General features: G+C 38.2%; 2 protein-coding genes across 2 annotated transcripts in view; both read right to left on the reverse strand.

The window, feature by feature from the left end:
• The window catches only part of LOC139609152 (ubiquitin carboxyl-terminal hydrolase 29-like), a 91,323-nt gene that overhangs the window by 35,445 nt on the left and 36,656 nt on the right, over nt 1-19,222 (reverse strand). The window lies entirely within an intron of this gene.
• On the reverse strand, nt 3,104-8,533 carry LOC139618225 (Ig heavy chain Mem5-like). The gene is made up of 5 exons (XM_071473988.1): nt 8,387-8,533; nt 7,982-8,292; nt 4,191-4,251; nt 3,616-3,906; nt 3,104-3,345 (listed from the first exon to the last, which is right to left on the reverse strand). The coding sequence occupies exons 1-5, from the start codon at nt 8,433-8,435 to the stop codon at nt 3,128-3,130; spliced, it is 930 nt and encodes a 309-aa protein (XP_071330089.1). The 5' UTR covers nt 8,436-8,533; the 3' UTR covers nt 3,104-3,127.

Consider the following 19,222-nt stretch of genomic DNA (forward strand, 5'->3'; position numbering starts at 1 on the left):
ACTTGATCAGAATAATTTAGTGAGCAGATACATTTTATGATCTGAATTTCAATTGTTTAAAAACTGTATCTCAGTTTATTAATGTTATTCAGGAGCTTCATTAAAGAGAAAAATCCAGACTGACAAACAAACTTCAGACTGTCAGTGAAAGCACCATTTTGTGTAGTTTGTAACATGAACCATAAAATAGGCTGAAGACTATTGATTCAATAACTATGACAGTTGTGATTGTTGTGGTTTATGTTCAGGTCTACTGATGCTTTGTGTTATTGTGTTACTCTCTGGCACAGTAATACACAGCAGAGTCTTCGGGCTTCTGAAGGCTTCTTCTGCTGTAACTGACAGCAGGATATCAAGTCTTTATAGCAGACTGTGAGGAAGTTCACTCTGCATAGAGAAGGACACTGACAGGATATAAAAGAAGGATGGACTGTTTTCACACAATTATCGAGACTCACATTTGTCTCTGAAGTAAAAGAGAAGAAAATGTATTTCTGTGCAGATACCTGTGAGAGTGGTTGAACTCTTCTCATCTAACTCTTGGCACGAAAACAAATAAGCATATTTTCCAAAATGTATAGCTATTCCTTTTATGCTGGACAATTTTATAATTGGCTTAATGAGGATCTTAAATGTTTTTGTAAATTGAATCATTAATTTTTTCAATACAATAACTGAATCTATGTTTTTTTACATGACGTATGTTCAGTAATTTTTCTTTTTTAAATTAAATGTGCTCGTGGAGCTTGTGCAGACCCGACAAAAGAAACTCAGGGAACCTCACATGTCATGTCAGATTTTAAATCTGGAATTACTGAAGAAAGCAAATGACTTCCTGGTGTAGCAGTTTACAGTTTAATACTCTGTAACAATTGTGATTATTCAACAAGACGAGGTTAAAACCAAGTATATGTGTAATATCTTGGTGGTGTGTAGGTTCGACTACGTTTAATTGCCCCCGACTACAACAAACTTCAAATACAACCCATAAATGAAGATATCCGATTTGGAGAGCAAACAATATCTTTTAATTTAGAAAAGGTATTCAACAGGCAGGTTGATTTACAATCAATTGATGAGGCTTAAAACAGACTGAGTAGATAATATAACAGTGAGACTAATCATAGAACACCCGGCCTTCAGGTGTTACTTTATACACTCCAAATGAATAACATGCAACACAAAATCACTCCATGCAATAAAAACACCTTGTTCTATAGCTCTCACACAAATAAAAACACATGCAATTAGATTAAGTCACGCTGATCAACCTCAGTCTTCCCCTGATCAAATACCCCCTGTTGTGACCTTAACGGTGCTTTGCCTCGGGTTTAAAAGAAAATTAAGAAAATTAAGAAAAATAAAAGCAGCAGCAATAAAAACAAATAATGGATAAAAGCAAATAACATAACCCTAAAACAACTTCTGACAACCGAGACAGTGCACCGAGCTCTGAAATGCAGAAGATAAAAAAGTTACTCTCCAAAATATGACCAATTGAATAAAATGTACATTGCATTCTACAAACAGAAAAATACTAAAAAAGCAGAATCGTTAAAACAACAACACGCAGCTGTCTGTGGCTGTGCCTGATCCTAAATAGCAGCTGGGGGTTGTGCCAATCACACACGGCTGTACCTGGTTGCCTACTCGCCACTGCCTGGGATGGTCCCCTGGCTACATATGGCTGGAACGAGTTGTGCCCTAGTTTCAGCTGGTTCCAGCTCTGTATCTGTTTGATTCTCTCCTCCTCTCTGTGCTCACATGTACAGTATTTTAATACAGCTGAACTTCCAACAATGCTCTTTTCATTTCGATGTTTTCCTGTTTCTGTTGTCAGAGAATGGAGCATGTATCAAATAGTGACTGAAACGCAGCCAATGAAAACTACATTACATTAACATTACATGCTAACATGCTAACTTCCAACTTCCAAGCCATTTCCAAGTTGCTGCCCTGCACTGCTAAAATCCAGATTTCATAACCATGATGTCATCTGACAAAATCACCAAACACGAGTTAAACACAAAGGCTGTGCTGAGTTTAGCAATATTTAATTGTAAAATGATCTCTGAGAGAAGCGACTGAATATTAGGGTGTTTTCACATGTAGTTCTTACCAAACACAGTCCTGGAACTACATGGATGTGCTGGGGTAAATTTTCAGTCACATCTTTGAATCATTTAAGATAAGATGTACAGATATTATTATTTTTTAATTCATATTGATGTAATGTATTGAGTTTGCTGTCAGCAACCAGATTGTTGTGTGATTGTCTATAACAATACCATTAAAAAATTCAATATTAGATTCAAAATATGAAATACTTAAAACTTAGGCTCTGTGAGCCTGAAAGGTCAGTGCTGTAGGATTTTGTACAGCTGCTCAACTAAGTTGATTCACTGTGTGGCTGTCGAGCACAATAATAAACAGCAGAATCTTCAGTCTTCAGACTGTTCATCTGCAGATACAGCTGCTGTCTGCTGTTGTCTCTGGAGATGGTGAACCGGCCTTGGACTGACTGAGAGTAGAATTTGTTGCTGCCACTACCATTATCAACCCAGGAGAGCCACTCCAGTCTTTTTCCAGGAGCCTGTCTGATCCAGTTCATCTCGTAGCTGCTGAATGTGAATCCAGAGGCTGTACAGGTCAGTGTGTGGGATTCTCCAGGTCTTTTAACCACTGGTTCAGATTCTGTCAGAGTCTGAGAGAGGGGAACAACAAATATAAAACCAGCAACTTTCCAGGTTTAGTCCCAGCAGGTAGTAACTGTAACACAGGTTTTCACAGTGAAACAGATCAAGGGGTATTCTCCTCCTTGTACCATCACCTCACTATATTTTAGTAAAGAAATTCCTAGAGATGAATAATTTCATCACTGTTACATGAGAACAACAACAAACAGCTGAGCCTTCAGTTTTCTACTTGGTCATATTTACATCTATTCTTTAAATTTGTTTCAAATGATGAACCAACCCCAGCCTGTTGTTTAATTCATTTAATTGATCATTTCTAATGGTGGAAACTCTCTGAATTAAATTGCATTATCACTGTACCTTTTGAGGCTGTTGTTTTGGATGTTATTCCTTTGTATGTTGTCTCACAGGTGTAAACAGCTTTAGTTTGTTCAGTCTGTATTCTTGACCTTCAGGACACTGATAGCTGAGTATGACTCTCCGTTTTTTTGGATGGGACTTTGACTGTAGTCGTTCAACTCTGCACCATTCTTTTTCCATTTAAATGATTCAAGTGTTGCATTTTCACTGTCTTCAATTGTGCAGACCAGGGCCTGGGTGTCTTCACTTGGCACCGATAGCAAAGTCAGTTTTGCAGGAAGAACATGTTCTGAACAGATGAAGGAAACAGCAGAGTTAAAGTCATTCCATTTTATATTCATATGCATATGAATCTTTCATCTACAAGTGACGAGATGGTTGGCTCAAAGGAAAAATATATGTGTCAGACAGACAAAGGAAATGTCACAAATGTGAGGGAATAAATATTACTGAACATTCGCAGTTAAGAACAAGATGAATGAGGATGGTAAGTTGACCCATTACACAGTATACTGAGGAAGTTAGAGAGATGTGTTAACAAATTAACAACACCACATACTTTTGACTTGCACTCTTTTGGAAGATCCATCATGAGTTACTGAACATCGAAAAGACTTCCTTGAATCCCAATCAGATTTTGATACTTGGGTCAAACTGACTGCTGTATATTTGTTGTTTTTCTCAGCAGGAGGATATTGTGCTGAGGTCAGGCTGGTCCCACTGGCATCGGTCCACTGGAAAGTAAGAGTCTCTGGGAAAAAGTCGTGTGCAAGACAACCAACGGTGATTTTATCTGCAGTCCCAGGTGTGCACTGAACCAAAGGAAACACAGTCGGGGATGCAGTTGACCCTGGAAAAAAGTTTGATAAGTTTAATGTCAAGCAAATTATGAAACACAAATAATGAATTGCTCATCAGATAAACTGATCACAGATAATTATTGAACTTTTCAAAATGCTTTCTACGAAACAGCTGCATTAAGAATATCTTGATGGCTCTGTTTTTGGGTTTTGCTCCATCTGATCAGTACAAACTTCAACAAGACCATGACCTAAACTTCTCTACCATCAATAATCACATTTTAAATGAAAAATCATTTGATCACTGAAAATATTGTGTAGAAATGTGGCTTACCTGATTGAACTGTGACTTTAGTCCCTTTACCCCAGTAGTCAAAAGCATCACAGTGTTGCATCTCCATTCATTGCCTGAACAAAAACCTGGAGCTCCAGAAAAATGCTGAAAAGCTTAAGTAATTGTCTGAGATGGATAAAAATCCTGGTACACGTGATACCCTGGTGTCATCCTGCAAACATGTCTGTTGTACTGATTCTTAATCAGTTCTTGAAATTAAGATTTACCCTAAGAAAACATTTACATCTTTGCACTAGCGTTCATTATAAACTATGACTTAATCCAATTTTAAAAATGTATCTGCTTATTAAAATAGATAAACGTGGCAGTTACCTCATTTTCAAATAAGAAATATTTTGTCCTGTCATTTTTTTAATCACATGAAAAGATAAGTGTAAGATTTTTGCTCTCATCCCATCACAGTGAAAAACCCTCATACAAAAACCAAACACCGTTTCCTGCACTGGAGAATAAGGGGACCTGTGTTGTCATCAGTGGGTAAGAACAAAACAAAACTTAAATTTTAATGTACAAAAACTATGTTTTTTTTTATTCATTCATTCTATGCTTTTATCAATTTATTTCTATCCTCATAGTCATGCCTGCATTTTTATTTTTTATTTGAGAATTTCTTTGTTTTCATTGGATTGAAATCATCAGTCAAACAATTCGATAAAACACTTTGGTCAATGTTAGTTTTTTTAAATGTGCTCTTGAAATAATTTGAGTTGACCTGACTTATTTAATTCATAATATTGGACAAAACTGCAACATCATAATCTGGTATATTATCTGTGTATGCTAATCATCTGTTTTACAGCTACAGGAAATTTGGAAATCACGGACATGTTTGGCATCGCCTGCAGACGACACTAAAAGAAAAGACACATTTTCCATCATCTGTTTCAAAGAGGGAGCTCGGAATATTTCTGTGTGAAGTACAGTTTCAGTCTGCAGCAGCATGAGACTAAGTTTTAAGGTTATTTCTGTGTCTAGTTTTTGTCTCTTCATTTGAGTACAGCCTGTAGGGTTGTTCATCCTTTATGCATCTGAAAGAGAGAAGATCATAACTATTATTGCCCACATCTAGTGGTGGTGAAAACAAATGAAGCAAAGCCTGCAAAGCTGATTTCTTCTTTGTTTTGTTTTTTTTTTTTTTTTTATTTTAGCAATGGTTCATTTACCAACAATAATCCAACAACACTGGTGCAAGAACAAGAAGGAACATGCTGAAAAAAATGTATAATACACAGTATGTAAGAATAATTTTACCACAGTGAATCATAACTTTACTAAAATGCCAGTAATGAGAAATAGATATAAAATAATAGATTACATTTTTAAAATAATCTCCAACAGTGTGAATTTAATCTTTTTTGTCAGTGCTGCTGTGTCCATACAACCTTATTCAAACAAACAAAAACAAAACAAAACAAAACTTAAATTATAATCAACAAAACAATATTGTATCATTATCTGTCATTTTTGTGCATATCTTTTAATCCGATAAATTCAAAATCACTCAAAGGTCAGTGTTCAGCATTTTTTGTGACACAGACCAGTAAATGGTTGTTATCATCCTTTAATTCAGACCATAAATGCAAAATAATCTGCTAATATGAAATATATTTTGTGAGTATTTTTAAGAAATTGAAGACCAACCAGGACCTTTTAGCCTCTCAACTTGTTTATGTGTGTGTGTGTGTGTGTGTGTTTGTTGTTTTTGCTCAATTAATTTTGTTTCATTTTTCTTTCAGCAAGTTGAGTGTCAACTGAAGGGAGGCTGGGCACTTATGGTGGTGTGTGTGTGTGTGTGTGTGTATTGTGGGGAGGGTATTAATTCAATTAGATACATTTAAATTTAAAGGTTATTTTAAAATACAATGGATTTACAAAGCTTCTTCGTGCCACTGTGACATCTGCAGGGGTTTGTGTGCAGCTCTGTGGCTTCCTGTGTCACTGTGGCTGTCGAGCACAATAATAAACAGCAGAGTCTTCAGTCTTCAGGCTGTTCATCTGCAGATACACCTGGTCCACGTTGTTGTCTCTGGAAATGGTGAAGCGATTCTGGACAGACGTGGAATAATATTTATTGCTTCCACTTGGAGCAGAAATGTAGGCAACCCACTCCAGTCCTTTTCCTTCAGCTTGTCTGATCCAGGCGATATGAGCATCACTATCTGATATTCCTGCATATGTACAGCTCAGTTTGTGGGATTCTCCAGGCTGCTTTACCACTGGTGCAGACTCAGTCAGTGTCTGACTGCAAACACCTGAGGAGAAAAGCAGTTTGATCAGAACAGAGCCAAACGTAAACCCTGACACTGAAAAAGAAAAGTGCACAAGTGTGGAATTCACCAGAAATTGCTGACAGCAGCAGGAATGTTACACATGTAGTTAAAGCCATCATGGACATTTGTTGTGTGTCTGGTTGGTGTTGGCAGTGAAATAAATATGGATGGAGGAGATCAAGATTTGCATGGACTCCTCCTCACAGTGCAGAAAAATTATTCACCAGCTGAAGAGATTTAATCTACGAACTCAAAGTATTTTTGTTGATCATATGAAAATATTGATTACAGGAGTTTTCTGGTGAATATTTGCTTCTTATATTTGTGTAAAAGCAAACACAATGAGACACCATAAGCAACCTACAATCAGCTGCTTTTATGAATTGGTGGCACACAGCACATTTGAACAGAGTATTGTGTGACATTTTTTTGCCGTTTTAGGGACAGAAGTGAAGAACACATATGGTAATGGAGTCGTATCAGGACACTACTGTCACAGTGTGCAGCTTTTCTTTGTGCACAATAAACATGACAGGACAAACATGTATACACAAACACAGTTTACACATATAAGCATGTGAAAAAGTATCAAAGTTGCATCTATGTTGACAGGGTGCAGATACCATCACAGACACTTGCAGAATGGATGAAAGTGTTTCCTGTGGGTGTGTGATTTTGTCACTGCCGTTAAGTTGGTGTGTGTTCCATGTGAGGCCATCACAGTGATCAGTGTTAAACACACAGTCGGTCCTTGTCTGCTCTCTAGAGTCTTAAACAAAGCACTGCAGCTATTTTCACATAATGTGTAACATAATGTGATTTATCTCACTGATGAGTCCTTAAAATATAGAAGGGGGTTGTGTTTGAAGCTCTGTCATACACACATAAGCTCTTCAGGAAAGGAGGGTGGAGAGGATTTTTGAATGATGTCTTTTGATAATACAGTCGTGGTTTTGTAAAACATATGTGCAGGTGGTGATGCTGATTTGAGTAGTGTTGTATCCATACAAGCTTATTCTTTTCAATTTCTAATGAGTATTTTTTTGAATACATATATATATATATATATATATATATATATATATATATATATATATATATATATATATATATATATATATATATATATATATATATATATATATATATATATATATATATATATATATATATATACACACACATACATACACACACACATACATTCATATAAAAAATATGTTGAATTACTTCTAGTACAACTCATTATCTTTTGCGATGAAAAACAATAACCCTTCCACTGATGGTTCTTTTTTTGAATACTTTTAATGAGTGATGGAGATCTAGTTGGACATTAAACTTCCATGTGTTATTCCAAGTGTCTGTGTTTCTGTTTGACTTTATTCCCTAACATCGCTGTCATTTTCTGGACATTGATTGCGATGAATGTAACATCATGGTCACATTGCTACTTGTTGTCTGTGGAGGTTTTTGTGCAGCTGCTCCACTGTCTTCAGTCACTGTGTCTCGAGCACAGAAGTAAACAGCAGAATCTTCTGCTGTCAGACTCTTGACCTCGAGGTACTGAGTGCTGCTGGACACATCTTCAGTCATGAGGAAACGGCTTTGAAAGGAGCTGCCATAGCTAGCAGAGTTTGAACCTGTGTCCATCCTCCCAATCCACTGCAGAGCTTCCCCTGGTCTCTGTTGTATCCAGTGTATATTGTTGCTTGTCATGCTGTAACCATATATGACACATGACATCTTCACTGTGTCTCCAGGTCTTTTCACCTCAGATGGAGACTGGTCCAGTTTGATCTCACTCCAAACTCCTGTAAGTAAAGAAATGATGAACATTATCTGACACACTTTTAAATCACATATTGAACATTGACAAAAGAAGTGAAGCAGAACTGATTTTCTCACCATGAATAGTGAGTACAAATAACAAACAAAAGACAACTGTGTTTTCCATGCTGTAATAAACACTGTAGTTCAGAGGTGTCTGATCAGTGTGTTTCAGTAACACATCAAACTGTCCCAGTGTTCTGCCACTAATGATGACAGCTGCTGCTGATGTGTTTATAAGGAGCAGAGAGTTTACATAGACCTCCCTCTACAGGTTCACTAAGGGAATGTGTAACACGTCTGATTTTCATAAGAAGAGCATCTTTACAACAACAGAGGAAAATGTAAAACATCAGAATCCTAGCAGCTAAATTCTGGACTGATGGAGCAGAGGAGTAAAACATTTATATTCTACAGTGACAGTCTCAAAATCAAGGTGCTGTGTTTAGTTTACAGCCATGTTTTCATTTCAACTGTTGGGCAAATAACAAAAAGAAAAAGTATTTGTTCATCAGTTGCAGCGATAGACTATACACACTGATGTCAGTGGAAGTACAGCAAAGTCAAATCAGCAGTAACAAAAAACTGCCTGTAAAACTGAATCGATTCCATAAACATACAAGAACATTCTCAGTGAATCAGATAATTATATCATCATTAATGTTTACATTTAGATCATGTGTTTAAGTCATGTATGTTTCTGGGTATTTGAGGGTGTACACAGTAATACACAGTTATGTCCTCAGTTGCCTAAAAGTTGCCTCTTTTGTAAAGAAAGTGAAGCTACAACAAAATCATATAAACAATATGTAGACTTGTGTTTCCTGCAGATAGTTGGAGGTTTTCAATTGTACATGAAAGATGTAAAACAGAAATCCTCTCACACAAAGAGAAAAGTTTCTTTGTACCATATTCACAGTATCTAGCAGCTACTTTCCACGTGCAGTCCCAGCAGGTAGTTACTGTAATACAGGCTTTACCTGTCTGAGTTAATTCATCATTTCTGTCTTTTTTAATGAATGTGTGATTATGGTTGTTTTTGGAAACCAGGCCATGAGTTTTCTATGTGCAAGTTTTCATGCTGATGGTTTGTGTTATTGTGTTACTCTCTGGCACAGTAATACACAGCAGAGTCTTCAGGCTGCACATTCTGTCCATTTAGAGTCACTGTGTTGCTGGAAGAGTCTAAGCTGATACTGAACTTGTTCTTGAGTGAATCTTTGACGTCTGTGTCCCTACTGATCCACTCCAGTCCTTTCCCTGCAGGCTGTCTGATCCAAGCTGTGTAGTAGCCACCAACAGAATAAGAGACCTGACAGGTGATGGTCAGACGTTGACCTGGCTGCACAGTCACAGAGGCTGGCTGTGTCAACTGTTCACACTTCACACCTGTTAAAAGAAGAAATTGTGATGTACTTGACTTCCAGTTCTTATAAATACAGTTAAATATTTTAAAGCTGAGTTAAACAAAAGTTTGGCCCTTGACAAATGTGAATTGCCCTGAAGATCTGTCTTCAGTGACTTTGTCGGAGAGTTTCACATAATTGCAAAGAACTAACTGTAAGTTTGAAACAGTCTGTGATGAGAAAACATTAATTTCTTTCATTCTTTGTTAATTTTTCAAATAAAAAGCTAATTTGAGGGCAATGATTTACAAAATATATTTACAGCAGCAAACGGTTACTGTTCATAGTTCAGTGACGGCATTCTCTGAGGATTCATTTTGATGAATCTCAAATGCTCTGCTACTGAAAACTATTTGTGTATTCAAGCTATTTATTTGTTTATTTATTTATTCTTTAGATATATTCTTCCCCAAAAATATAATAGTTAATTAAGATATCGCTGGTTACAGAAGAGCATATGTTTGCTATTATGGAAATATTTTATTTTCCTGAACTACATGAAGTGAGGGTATCAGTGATGTGAGGTAATGAGGGTCTGATGAGGACTGTGGGATTTTGTACAGCTGCTCAACCAACTTCAGTCACTGTGAGCCTCGAGCACAATAATAAACAGCAGAATCTTCAGTCTTCAGACTGTTCATCTGCAGATACAGCTGCTGTCTGCTGTTGTCTCTGGAGATGGTGAACCGGCCTTGGACTGACTGAGAGTAGTATTTGCTGCTACCACTGCGATAGATATAAGCGATCCACTCCAGTCCTTTTCCAGGAGCCTGTCTGATCCAGCCCATCTCGTAGTCACTGAATGTGAATCCAGAGGCTGTACAGGTCAGTTTGTGGGATTCACCAGGTCTTTTAACCTCTGGTTCAGATTCTGTCAGAGTCTGACCATCAACACCTGTCAGTACAAAAGCAGAAATGCATGTCATGTGTTGCACTACCATAAATGAAAATAAGTCATATCAAGATCAGAGAAACTGTTGACCTGCCCAGCAGAGAGTTAACAGCAGCAGTCCTGTCCTATAGTCCATCATGTTCAACTGTGTGTCCACTGTTCTCTGTCATCCTCTCTGCAGTCAGATAAGTAGAGGTGGAAGACATCTGAGTTTTGCATTGACTCCTCCTCACAGGGAGGAGAGAATGAAGCAGTAAATCCTGAAAATGTAAAATGAATATTTACCTTATGAGTAATAATCTTCCAGTTAATCTGGTTGCCCTTCATTATTTCACAAAGAGAGAATCATGTCAATACTTTTTTCATCATCTTCAACAGTGATGATTAACAGGTTATTTGCATCTTCTGCTGTTGTCGAGCTGCCTCTACAGAAACACTTCCAGTCAAATAACCTCAGTGGTTGTTTTTCAGTCATAACATTTTGAGGACATCAGGGCAGACTGACCCCAGTAGGATTGAAAATGAGCAAAACTAACATAGAGACACACACTTCACTCCCTTTTGAGTAAATAGGCCATATTATTATTTATGAATAGTTTATTTAAAGTTATATGTAATTTAAAATGTTGAAATGTCTAAAATGTTGACACATGACTGACTTATGTTTTGTCTTAGTGTTACGGCTGCCTGCCAGATGCTCATTTTTTTTTTTTTTTCCAGTTTAAGACACATTTTTAAGATACACTTTTTACATCGGTTCTTTTCAGTTATATATTTTAATCGGATGAAGGATTTTAGTCAACAGATCTCTGGATCTTCAATTATCTGTGAAAAAAACCAAGCAAATGTTAGACAGCTCAGCTCCCAGCCTCTCTGAGACGTCCTAAGTCCACTGAAGAGCATCAGTGAATCACTGATTTTTAAAGTGAAACTGCTTTATTTGGTGTTTCTACTGGTGTTAATCCCCTGGTCTGTTTGTCAGAGAGAGGAGGAGATCTCTGGGCATAATTTGGCTGCTCGTTAAAACCTTCTGATCGTCTGGTTCGTAAGTTATCAGCGAAACAATTGAAACAAGGGTTAGCAGCAGTCTCAGCTCACAACCTTTCCCTGACTTCTTGTGTCCGCCGTACAGCTTCAGTGAAACACTAACTTTAAATGTGAAACTGCATTATTCAGTGCTTTTAATGGTTATAATGACCAGGTCTGTTTGTTATGGAGAGGAGGAGACTTGTGGATAATAAAGCTCCCAGTAAAAACCTCCTGAGCAACTGACACTGCAGGAATCAAAACCAGGAGAAGCTCTCGGCAATGGTGGTGAAGACAGCAACTCCCATGATCCCACATCATTTCACAACATGACTGAGAGACTCCTAGCAGCATAAGTTTAAAGACCTCCTTCAATTAAAAAGTTTTGAACCATGTTAACCCATGCCCATGGTGTTTTTTTTTTTTTTTTGGTCACGAGTGAAATCAACAGCATGACTACGTATTTCCACCTTGAAACTGCAGTGAACCAATGCCAGTCTCATAAAAGTGGATTCAGACAGCCAGGGTTTTATACGTCATATAACTAAGGAACCAATCCTGTCAACTTGCGGGATGAGGAGTCGGCAAAATAAACCTGAAACCTTATTTGCATTAGAAAAAAACCACGAACATTGTGTCAGCCACTGCCAGTTACAAGTTGACAAACAATGTTAACAAATAAAAGATGCTAACTATGCTAACCGTTCTGATACGTCTGCTAGTTGCCGATTTTGGTGCACATCAGATTCTTCATCTGCATCTGGGTCTGACTGAGGCTCAAACATGTGGCTGAGTCTCTCTGAAGTTCCCTCTGCGAACCATCTTGATATGCTCTGCTCTTTCACCTGTCAACCTAGTAGAAGTAGTGGTTGTGGGCAGGACACAAGGTCAGATCCAAAATTTCTCGATGAGGAAGTAAGAGTAGATGTGATCCAGCCTCAATTTTCCAATTATTTTTTTTTGATCACTTTTTATGTGGGAAAAAATATGAATAATACCAGAGTATTCTTACATAGTTTAAAACAACTTCAAAGTTCCCCTCTCTAATGCAAACTCTCACTCTCTGTACTGACAAGGTTTTGGGTTTCTTTTGCCTCCCAACAGATTTGTAATGTATGAAACTCTGGCTGTCTGAATCTTTTCTTTTTGAGACTATAATTGGTTCACTGCACCTCATAGGTGTAATATTCACCATGGTGCTAACTGCTTATTTTGCTCATGATATGTCTTTTATTATATGAAAATCAAATATATGTTAACAAGAAACTTGATTTTCATTGGCAGTGCTCTAAGTTGTATGATGCATCTATCATTTATGTGTCAATGAAATTTTACTTTTAAAAAAAATGAAAAAAATCAACAAAAAAAAAAAAAAAAGTGTAGTAGTAGTAGCCAGAACCATGCAAACTGACTTAAAATATGAACATTGTAAAAAGATGCTTTGTGTCATTTATATTCCTTTAACTTCTCTATTGCTAAATATGTTCAAAGACTGTTTCTCTCCTTAACAGTGAACTGGTGTGAAATCATTAGTGGTCTGAGGGCTCCTCCTCTGGTGGCTTCATGTTACAAGTGTTCAGGCACTGAGGGGTTTTTGTTCAGGTCTACTGATGCTTTGTGTTATTGTGTCTCTGGCACAGTAATACACAGCAGAGTCTTCAGGCTGCACATTCTGTCCATTTAGAGTCACTGTGTTGCTGGAAGAGTCTGTGCTGATACTGAACTTGTTCTTTAGTGAATCTTTATAGTATGTTGTTGATCCAGCAGCAGCGCTGCCAATCCACTCCAGTCCTTTCCCTGCAGGCTGTCTGATCCAAGCTGTGTAGTAGCCGCTAACAGAATAAGAGACCTGACAGGTGATGGTCAGACGTTGACCTGGCTGCACAGCCACAGAGGCTGGCTGTGTCAACTGTTCACACTTCACACCTGTTCAAAGAAGAAAATGTTTTGTTATCAATGATCAAGTTAAGCACCAACAGAAGAAATGTTGACTGTGACAAATCCAGAGAGACTCACAGGATCCAGCTGCCAACAGCAGCAGCAGAGCTACACAAAACATGGGTGATGGTGAAAGTGAGCAGCTGTGAACTCCACTGACAGTCTGATGTGAAGTTTTTATAGCTGAGGAACAAGGAAGCTCACTGAGTTTGCATAGAATCAAACATATGAAGCATCAGTGTTGGTCCAACTGGAGCCAACAGAAGAGTCTGTTCAGTGTTATTATATCTGCAGAGGGAAAATGTGCCAAGAAAACACCTCTGCTTTACATTTTATAATTTCATTTCATTTCCACATTAAATGTCTCTGCAATTTGGGTAATGAAACAGTTGTTAACTCAAGATTTTAATGTCTAAAATGTCTAAAATTGCAAATTAATACATTATTCTAATTATTATATAATTGCAAATAACGATGATCATTGATCAACTGTCAACACCTCCTACATCAGAGTCATGATTAACATCAAAGCATACATCTAAGCCTCCATGACAAGACAGATGAGCTGAGTAAACACTGAATATTAAGATATTATTATAATATGTTTTAAATACATGTGTCACCAGATTTTTGCTTCCATTCATAATAACTAATTGTGGTTTTACCAAATTATATGTCCACATACTTCACTTCATATAATCTACACTGGAAGTTAAACACATTCAAACATAATGAAAAATAGATTTTCATATATTTTTTGTGACGGCAGCACGGTGGTGCAGTGGTGAGTGTGGAGTTTGCATGTTCTCCCCGTGTCTGTGTGGGTTCCCTCCGGGTACTCCAGCTTCCTCCCACAGTCCAAAGACCTGCACATTAGGTGAATTGGTGACTCTAAATTGCCCGTAGGTGTGAATGTGAGCGTGTTGTTTGTCTCTATATCTCAGCCCTGTGATAGACTGGCGTCCTGTCCAGAGTGTACCCTGCCCTTGCCAAATGTCAGCTGGGATTGGCTCCAGCCGCCCCACCCCAGCCACAACCTTGTACGGATATGTTTTGAATAATGAATAAATTAAAGTCTCTTTAATTGTCCTGACAGAGAACAATATGACAGCAGAAGATAGTTTTTCCTCCATTAATCCAGGAAGTGACAGTTTGTCTTGTTGCAGAATCACTGGTTCATTCCTCTGGTGTTTTATAAAGGAAACTTTTTATTTCACATCATTTTGTGACCTACTTCAATTCCACATAGTTGTTACTGCAACTTACCTAAAAAGTGTATCTGCCTGTTCATCTTGTATTCATTCTCATAGCTCATGATTTCAGCAATCATGCTGTGTGATCGTTATAGTAAGACTTTTTTTTTTTTTTTTTTTAATTTGTGTTTAATGGTTCATGGTTCTTGATGGTGATCCTTCTCAAAGCCAATTTCCACAATTTCATGAACAACAACAACTTAATATAAAAAACATGATATAAATAATATATATGTATAATTCTTTCTTAGGCTTTACAGTTGTATCAACATGATTAAGATGACGACTGTAGGATTTTGTACAGCTGCTCAACCACCTTCAGTCACTGTGACTCTCGAGCACAATAATAAACAGCAGAATCTTCAGTCTTCAGACTGTTCATCTGCAGATACAGCTGCTGTCTGCTGTTGTCTCTGGAGATGGTGAACCGGCCTTGGACTGACTGAGAGTAGTCTTTGCTGCTGCCACCACCACTACTGATAGAAGCGATCCACTCCAGTCCTTTTCCAGGAGCCTGTCTGACCCAGGCCATCCAGTAGCCACTAATGTCAAGTCCAGAGGCTGTACAGGTCAGTGTGTGGGATTCTCCAGGTCTTTTAACCACTGGTTCAGATTCTGTCAGAGTCTGACCATCAACACCTGTCAAGAGAATAATAAACATGAAGTGAAAGAGGCTGGTGGGACAAATAAAAACTATGTAAAAAGATGATATGTGAATATGTTCACCTGCCCAGCAGAGAGTGAACAGCAGCAGTCCTATCCTATAGTCTATCATGTTAATTGTCAAAGTACAAACACTATGAGACCATTAATAAGCAGCAGAGTCTTCAGGCTGCACATTCTGTCCATTTAGAGTCACTGTGTTGCTGGAAGAGTCTAAGTCGATACTGAACTTGTTCTTCAGTGAATCTTTGTAGGCTGAAGCGTATCCAACACGTGCACTTCCAATCCACTCCAGTCCTTTCCCTGCAGGCTGTCTGATCCAAGCTGTGTAGTAGCCACCAACAGAATAAGAGACCTGACAGGTGATGGTCAGACGTTGACCTGGCTGCACAGTCACAGATGCTGGCTGTGTCAACTGTTCACACTTCACACCTGTTCAAAGAAGAAAATGTTTTGTTATCAATGATCAAGTTAAACAGCAAAAGAAGAAATGTTGACTGTGACAAATCCAGAGAGACTCACAGGATCCAGCTGCCAACAGCAGCAGCAGAGCTACACAAAACATGGTTGATGGTGAAAGTGAGCAGCTGTGAACTCCACTGACAGTCTGATGTGAAGTTTTTATAGCTGAGGAACAAGGAAGCTCACTGTGTTTGCATACAATCAAACATATGAAGCATCAGTGTTGGTCCAACTGGAGCCAATAGAAGAGTCTGATCAGTGTTATTATATCTGCAGAGTGAAAACATGTCTGGAAACCACCTCTGCTTTAATTTTTGATTTCATTAATAAATCAGTTTTACCACATTGACAATGTCTCTGCATTTCCAGAAAAGACAACAACAAACAGCTGAGCCTCCAGTCTTCTGGTTGGTCATCTTTAGATCTACTTCCTACATCTGGTGGACATGATGAATCGGGGCTGTAGTGCCTGAGCAGCAAACAGTGCGATGATCCTATTGGATTGATTTTTTTTTTTTGTTTTACAAATATTTTTATTATAATTATTATGAAGAATAAATCAGGGTCAAACTCATCAAACTTTGTCAGGCCTGGTGAAAATGTACATGTTTTATGGGTCTTGCAAATGGGTGGGCAAAATGGGTCCATAGCGTCCCCTAGAAAATTTCAGTGAGGCTGTAACTGTGTCATCACAGACACAGAGAAAAACAAGACTTTAACTGCCCTCTACAGGCTCAAAGTGGACCTACAATATGGTTTAGAGAGAGGCCTGAAAACAGAAGTTGAACAAGATGTTGTTTAGTTTTGCTGTTTGCTTTGGTGCGATTGACCAGTTTTTCACATGTGTATATTCATGAGACAGAGACAGTAAGTTTGCCTGATGCATGATTGAAAAAAACATTTCTAAAGTACAAACTGCACATCAGTGTCATGCACCCTAACCTTGAATGAGTAAGTCTCACAAACACAGAATAAACAGCAGCTTCTTCAGTCTTCAGCTGTTTATCTTGAAATCCCTCTGAGACAGTGAGATGGTGAAGTTGAGTGTCAGTCGGTTCAGATCAATGAGAAAAGCAGATTTCAGTGTCGCCTTGTAGTGACAGAGGAGACAGAAACTTGACACTTAATGCTCTCTAGTGTTTATATCAAGGAAACATTCAGTTTTACCCTCATATTGGGACAGTTTAGTTTCCTCATATTATAAATGTAACTATGTAGAAATGTGGTTACTTGCTTGCTATTATTTTAATTCTTACACAGTGAGTTCAGTAACCAGATTGCTGTGTTGTGACTGATGCTTTTTTTTTCCTCAGTTTCACTAATAACAACAACAACTGATAAAAATGAATGGCTGTATCATTTTCTTCAAAAGCGTGAAATAAGAACATGTGAAATCATTGTTGTAATAATGAGGACTGTAGGTTTTTGTACAGCTGCTCAACCACCTTCAGTCACTGTGAGTCTCGAGCACAATAATAAACAGCAGAATCTTCAGTCTTCAGACTGTTCATCTGCAGATACACCTGCTGTCTGCTGTTGTCTCTGGAGACGGTGAACCGGCCTTGGACTGACTGAGAGTAGTATTTGTAGCTGCCACCACCATAGCTGATTAATGCGATCCACTCCAGTCCTTCTCCAGGAGCCTGTCTGATCCAGCCCATATGGTAGTCGCTGAATGTGAATCCAGAGGCTGTACAGGTCAGTGTGTGGGATTCTCCAGGTCTTTTAACCACTGGTTCAGATTCTGTCAGAGTCTGACCATCAACACCTGTCAAGAGAATGAAACACATCAAGTGAAAGAGGCTGGTGGGAGAAAAAAAAACCAGCAAAAAAAAAATGTAAAAATATGTTATGTGAATATTCTCACCTGCCCAGCAGAGAGTGAACAGCAGCAGTCCTGTCCTATAGTCCATCATGTTAAACTGTGTGTCCACTGTTCTCTGTCATCCTCTCTGCTGTCAGATAAGTAGAGGTGGAAGACATCTGAGTTTTGCGTTGACTCCTCCTCACAGGGAGGAGAGAATCAAACAGTAAACCATGAAACTGTACAATGAATGTTTCATGTATGAATTACATTGATTGCCCTTCATTATTAAGTGCAGTAAATGTTGAGACTTTTCTTTTCTTCTTCAACAGTCATGTTTAACAGGTTATCTGTATCTCCTGTCATTGGACAGTTAGCTTCATTATTAAGCACAGTCTGCATCATGTTATGAATTTGAGTAGTTTATGAACTTTACCACCTCTAAAGAAACACAGGAGACCACTGTTTGTTTATCATTTCAAACCAACACTCAACATTATTTCTTTTAACCATGACCACACTTGTTCCACAACCTTTACCACATGTTTATCATCTGAACCATGAGAGTGAAGGTCTTTTAAACTTCACAAAGGGCTTATTTTAACCCAAACCATGAACTTTCCCTGAATGTATCAGAGGGTTAAATTACTTAGCTATGGTTGTTCAGGTTGACAGACTCATTGGCTGATGTTCATATGTCATACAATTTTAAGGAAATCAGGGAAGAGAAACCCCAGTAGAAATATAAGTGAGGAAATACACACAGACACACACATCACTTCCTCATGAGTTGAAACACAGTCAGGTTCATTATATTATTATTAGTCAATAGTCACTTATTTAATGAAGTTGTATTCAGGTTAGTCAAAGTAGATGCATCATTTTAATATTAACAGAAAGGTCCCTGCTTTTTGAAAATACCAAAGTATAGTTATCAGCTGAAATCATGCACAAGGACTTTAACTACATTGTGAAAAGACTTTGTGTTATTTATATCAATTTAACTTCTTCATCTCTAAATATGTTCAAAGACTGTTTCTCTCCTCTACAGTGAACTGGTGTGAAATCATCAGTGGTCTGAGGGCTCCTCCTCTGGTGGCTTCATGTTACAAGTGTTCAGGCACTGAGGGGTTTTTGTTCAGGTCTACTGATGCTTTGTGTTATTGTGTCTCCGGCACAGTAATACACAGCAGAGTCTTCAGGCTGCACATTCTGTCCATTTAGAGTCACTGTTTTGCTGGAAGAGTCTGTGCTGATACTGAACTTGTTCTTGAGTGAATCTTTGTAGTATGTTGTGTATCCAGCAGCAGCGCTGCCAATCCACTCCAGTCCTTTCCCTGCAGGCTGTCTGATCCAAGCTGTGTAGTAGCTACTTAGAGAATAAGAGACCTGACAGGTGATGGTCAGACGTTGACCTGGCTGCACAGTCACAGAGGCTGGCTGTGTCAACTGTTCACACTTCACACCTGT

This window comes from Trachinotus anak, unplaced genomic scaffold (genome assembly GCF_046630095.1).
Source record: "Trachinotus anak isolate AG129_WGS33_773 ecotype Australia unplaced genomic scaffold, CSIRO_AGI_Tana_v1 ptg000003l, whole genome shotgun sequence".
In the NCBI taxonomy this organism is placed as follows: Eukaryota; Metazoa; Chordata; class Actinopteri; order Carangiformes; family Carangidae; genus Trachinotus; species Trachinotus anak.